This window comes from Phaseolus vulgaris, chromosome 2 (assembly GCF_051622355.1).
Source record: "Phaseolus vulgaris cultivar YP4 chromosome 2, ASM5162235v1, whole genome shotgun sequence".
In the NCBI taxonomy this organism is placed as follows: domain Eukaryota; kingdom Viridiplantae; phylum Streptophyta; class Magnoliopsida; order Fabales; family Fabaceae; genus Phaseolus; species Phaseolus vulgaris.
The window spans coordinates 26,380,729-26,386,883 of record NC_143499.1 but is presented as its reverse complement, the minus strand read 5'-3'; the positions used below and the strand labels follow the sequence as shown (position 1 = coordinate 26,386,883).

The 6,155-nt window shown below is 30.1% G+C and overlaps 1 protein-coding gene across 1 annotated transcript; it reads right to left on the bottom strand.

The window, feature by feature from the left end:
* Positions 1 to 2,572: 2,572 nt before the first annotated feature.
* Positions 2,573 to 5,936, bottom strand: LOC150029079 (uncharacterized). Its single transcript, XM_090298446.1, has 2 exons — positions 5,707 to 5,936; positions 2,573 to 2,871 (listed from the first exon to the last, which is right to left on the bottom strand). Exons 1-2 carry the CDS (start codon positions 5,827 to 5,829, stop codon positions 2,788 to 2,790), a joined length of 207 nt encoding a protein of 68 aa, XP_090154572.1. The 5' UTR covers positions 5,830 to 5,936; the 3' UTR covers positions 2,573 to 2,787.
* Positions 5,937 to 6,155: the final 219 nt, after the last annotated feature.

Here is a 6,155-nt window from a genome sequence, read left to right as displayed (position 1 = left end):
GATGTATGAGGGTTGGACCACTCGGGAAGTGGCCCATATTATTTATTTTTTCTTGTCGATAAAAAAAAACTTATGTTAATAAAGTCAGTTTTCTGTGCAGGTAACACATGTCCCTCTAGCTATATATATCGCAATGCTTCTTTTATTCCAAAAAAAAATATATTGAAAGATGACTTTTTTTTATCAGTAAGAAGTAATAAAATTAAATAGACCCACTTCAGAGGTGGTTCAACCTTTATAGTAGTAAGTTCAAAGAGTATCTTTCTATATACATATCAAACCACAATATAATCTCTTACTGTCTACCCAAGACTACCAACTAAATTAGAAATAGAAATATCAAGGATCAACCACAACTCTTCTACCCTTGCTGCCATTCTTCTCTTCATTTTATTCTCTCGTAAACTCAATTTTCATGATTTAAGGAAGATACTATGATTTCAACAATACATTGATGAATGGAATTAGGGTGAAAACTAAATCTATCAAATTTTGATTCAAATAAAAACTTATTACTCTATTTTATTTTAAAAAAAAATTAAAAAGACAAATCTGAGAAATTTAATTATTTCTTAAATTAATGTGATTTTTTAAATATTAATAGGTGAAATATTTAATTTTGAAAAAAAAATTATTGATGAATCATGGTATAAAATTATATCAGTTGATTAAAAAATAATAATTATGACTATAATAATCTTAAATTGATTAAAAATATATTCTTTCTTATTATAATTTTAAAATATAAAAATGTGATGTGAATATGGTTGTGAGCAGTTTGTATTATTATTTTTGATTTAGTTTGTTTTTAAAATAAAGGGTAATTGATATGAATACATTGAAGATTGTATTATGGTTATCAACAACAATAATTTTCCATTATATATATGGATAGTTTTTAGAAGAATTTTAATACACAGAAAACACGTTTACCACTCCTTGCTTGCATTCTGGTCATCGTGTTATTCTTAGGTAAACTGAGTTTCATTATGGGAGAAACTAAGAAAGTTCGGTTCTAATCTTTGTTGTTATAGGTTGCATGCATTAACCATTTCAGATTCAATTAAAAGTATATGTGTTGTTGCATGCATGTATTAATGATGAATGTATGTGATTATGGTAGATATTGTGTTAGAATAATGTATAATTGGTGTGTGAAGATATAGGTGGAGCAGAATCAACGATGAAGGAGAGTGATGTGAAGGCTTTAGATGAATGGATGAGCATAAAAGATATAGAAGAAAAGGATGTGTATTGTTGTTCTGACAACCGTGTACGAAGTTGCAACCCAGGAACACAGGATGACAAACATTGTAATTCTCTTTGTCTAAACCATCTATGCGGAAAAGGTGGTCGTTGTAAAGTTTTTGGACATAAAAATCCAAGTCACTTTTGCCATTGTTTCTGCTAAATTCATGCAACATATCAGATCAAACATATCATATTATATTAGATGACGATGATTCTAAATCTTGATATATTATATATATCTTCACTCTATTTTCATTTATATAAATCAGCTACAAAATGTATAATTTTCATTAATGTATAATTTATATGAAATGAATTTTCAATATCAAATTATAATTTTACACTCTATAATTTGTGAAAGTGAATTTTGTGAGAGTGGTAGCTAATGAACGTGCACCATTTTGAAGAAAATTTTTCCTATTTTTCAAGATTCACCCTACAATATGTAAAAAGAGCCAAAATAAACTATTTTAGTCCCTACAATATGAGACAAAAAAATTATAAAAAAAACTATACAAAAAATGCAAAATTCAATTTATTTTATTGTAATTGATTATTAAATTTTTTTATTCAACTCTTAATAAAAAAGTATACAACTTTTAAATGTATAATTTTTTAAGTATATAAATTATGCTCCCAATAGTTTTACTAGGAAAAAAAAAATCACATTTAATAAGTTAAAAATTATTATAATTTTTTTTAATATATATATATACCTATTATTGTTGTAATTTTAATACATATAATATAGTTTACAAAATTTAAACATTTTAAACTTACAACAACAACATTTTGTTTTCATTTATCTACGTCTAGTTCTAATGTAATAACAGTATATACTAAAGATCTTCATTTATTAATTTTGTTTTTCATAAAACAAGTGTTACTATTAGAAATAATTAAATAAATATTAATTTTATAAAAAAAATAATTAATTATTATATTGACTAAATTATATATTATTTTAGAATTAAAAAAATATTGATATCTAAATTTATATCTAATTAGCTACTAATTATTATTTATCCATTATACATTTTAATTTAGTGATATCATTATTAGTCGGATAATCCAACAATAATTGATAGGATGAACATTATATACTCTTGAAATTTGGACTGGAGCTTACATCAACGTCTATCCAATCCACATCGATATTACGAACTACTTCAGTCTTCTTTTGGTTAACACCGGTGGCTTATGTTGGATTTTTCAGTTTACAAAACACCTGTAACAAAATGGAAAATTAAATTTAAAATGTACAAAAATTTAATAGCTCCATTCTTTCCATCTTGGCATCAAACAATACGAACACCCCAACTTAGTGAACACTGGTGCAACATGATGATAATATTGTTATAATGACAGATGCAGTTTTCATAGTCCTTTCTGATCTCACAATAATGCACATTAACATGATTAATTAAAACATGTTGCAACCTCCATCGTAAGCAGGGGATTACATTAAAAGCACGAAGGTACACCTAGAGAGTGTGTTATCTTTTGAACCTTTCGTACCATGTGCTCAAAATATCTCTAGCTTGACTCTGCAGGGGGTTTCTCCTTCGGATGTTTGGATGCATAGTGATCAGCAAGTTGGTTTTGATTTGCAAGTTGGACCTGAAAAATAATGTTCAGCGGTGTGAAGAAGCATGATACAATATATTAAAAAATACACAAGAAAAAATCCAAAGTGTTAAAATTGAATGTGCCCATCAACCAATTTAACTATAGTATCCTTGTCATTGTCACCCTAACTGAATGATCAACGCCAAATGTACATTATTAGAGCTATAGTCTATTAGTCAAACTGAAGAAATGATGATATTAAAAAAGATATCCTTGATTCTCAAAGAACAAAATATTCTTATTTGACCTATTAATTTAAGCATGATCAACAGAGTATCTTTTGAACCAAGTAAATTTAGTTTATAGAAAGGTCTGTTACACCAGATGTATTGGCCATTTTTTCAAAAGGAGTTGTTCCAACTTCATGTACTTGATTCTCCTGTGTAGTTCCTTTTCATGGATGGACAAGATAGTATATCCTCTCTTAAGTCAAGTACGTACCTTAAAAAGCTTAAGACAAGATGTAAAGACTTGACCTCTATTGTGTTTAATGTAAGTTTCATAAACTTAGAATTTCTAATGATATTCAAAGTTCTTATCCATAAATATGACAAGGCACTTTATTAATAGTAGTATAAATACATATACATTCAACCACTTCTACAAAGAGATCTTCTTTAAGGGAGATGCTTCAGCAGTTCAGTTCTGAAAAAATGTATGGGAAACTATGATCTTCCCACAGCATTCTTTTCTAAAAAAAATTAATTTTTTTATACAGTTCATGCATAACTTCGATAAGTTTTGTTTGCAAACCCATACATCTAAGAAGCACAAACAAGAAGAAAAGTAAACTGTCAGGTGTATCAACCATCCCCTCAAAACCAGGTCAATTTCAATATCACATCACTACCAAAGAATGAAGACAGTTCAGACTCAAACTGTAATACAATAGTTTATATGAACCATGAAACCTACACCAACACCAGAATCAACATATTAAATTCACTTCACTACGGATCAGGATAAAAGCACATGATAATTTAAATCAATATCATGTACTTTCAGAAGCAATTATAGATGTAAGTAGATAGCACCAACACCACTGACATGTCTTTGACACGTGTCTAACACTCCTCAACTTTGTCATAAATTAAAAAATATTTTTTAAGCTTAGACACCTCTTGGAGACCTCTTCAACACAACTTGAATACAAGTCAAGCGTGTGAATCCACACTTATTCTTGAGTAAACACTTCCAGACACCACTATCATACAAAAATAAGAAATTAAAAGAAAACAACTTACATCATAAATTTTTTAGGGTCATAATTTTTTTGTGTGATGCTTATTTTCAGTCAACTTAATTAGTTGTTTTAATTATTAAGGAATGTGTTTCTTAAAACATATTCTGAGGGCCATTATTATAGAAAAACAGTATAACTTTGCAAATTTGTTTTTACAGTCAGTAGTCAGTTATATAAATTTTAATTCTTAGTTGAGATTTTGTCATGATAAGTCTATATATTAGAGGTGTCGAAATTAGTCGTGTCCCAGTCTCCGTGTCTTGTTTGGTATCCGTGTTGGAGCTGGTGCTTCATACATAGCAAAAAATTACGTTGTCCACAAACAAAAGGTACACGTGTCTAAGCTATAAACTTCAATGTTCCTTATAGGACTTATTTTTCTCTTTAAGAAGGTAATGAAATTTGAAAGAATAAAGCAATCAGTGCAAAGAAAGGAGGCTAACAAACAAGTCCTACAAAACACAGACAAACAATGCACAAGAATAACCAGCAAAAGCTATAGATAAAGCTATCTCTTAACTTCAAATAAGAAGCCAGGCACACAAAATAGTTTGCCAAAGAACCTAAAACCCATCTCAAACTCGTTTATTAGCATATCACTGAAAAAGTAGCACCATTTCCCAAGAACCTTTTCTTTTGCTCCAAGTCACAACACTGATGCTATGCTCTGGATATCTGGTTTTCACCCAAAGTTAAAAGGTACAGTAGATCGTAGCAACTACAACTTCAAATGTTTATTTTGTAAAAGATTACATTTACTCATCCACAATTAATCCAATCAAAATGCAAAATGCAACATGCAACATGCAACATGCAACATGCACCTAATTTTGTGTTGGGACCACACCACTGGATAGGAAACCCAACAATATGTCGATATCCATTGCCAAAGCAAACATATTAAAAAGTTAGCATATGCATTATTTCAACCACACCTCAAACAAAGACACCCGAGAGTATCACAAATCACAACAAATGAAGACTAACACGAGAGTCTAAATAAGATAATGCATAACTGCATAACTTTCTCTGACATCCCCACCAACGCATTCACGCAACAACAGCAGCAGCTGTAACGTGCCTTCCATCACACATTGAATTTTTTTGCTAAAAAACAAACCACCAGATTGTAACCCGAAAAAAAACCAACTACGCACGAAGTGTAACAAAACATCATCTGTTATGTAATTGACACAACTAGCTCATAGTAATTAACAAAACTAATAATTGAATCACTTGAAGCGAGATTGATTATCCTAGCAACCCTTGCATCAACAAGACCTCCTTTTCAAAGCTGATTAAATGGTATCAGTCAAGCAATGACTACTTTTGAATTAGAAAACACAAATAATGTAAAAGTCAAAAAGTGATAAGCACAACCCAGATCAGCTGATTCGACGAGATAACTCAAAGCGAATTAACACAACCACCACAACAACCACCAGGTGATCAGAGGGTAATTGCAAAGGCGCCCAACAATCAAAATTCAATTTTTTTGTGACTCGGAGAAAATAACAACAAGAAGAAAGAATGGCAAGAAGAAAAAGGAAATTTTTTTGAAGAAAAAAGGTGAAATTGGAAACCTTGCAGATGGGGCAGATGACTTTGAGGCCAACGGCTCTGGCCTCTAGCTGAGAGCCCTTTGACTTCTGATTCTTCTCTGCGTTCCGCTTCTGCGCTTCGATCTTCTGCTTTCCCCGCGTCATCTTCCTCTTCTTCCTCTGTCTCTTTTTTCTTTTTTTGTGTGTAGAATGCAAAAAAACTTAGAAGAAATTTTACGACGAACACGGAAATCTGAAGACGAATGGCAGAGACGCAAGTGGGTCCCTCTCTTCGATGATTATATGTTTTTTACCAGTAACTATTCTCTTGTTTCTTTTTCTAAGTGTTATATTATTTATAAAAAAAAAATGTATTCTTATTTCAAAGCTAAACTAAACCATTAATTATTGCATTATTATTTTATCTAATATTTAATTAATTTTTTTATATATAACTACTATGACATAAAAATGAAAAAAAAAATTATTGA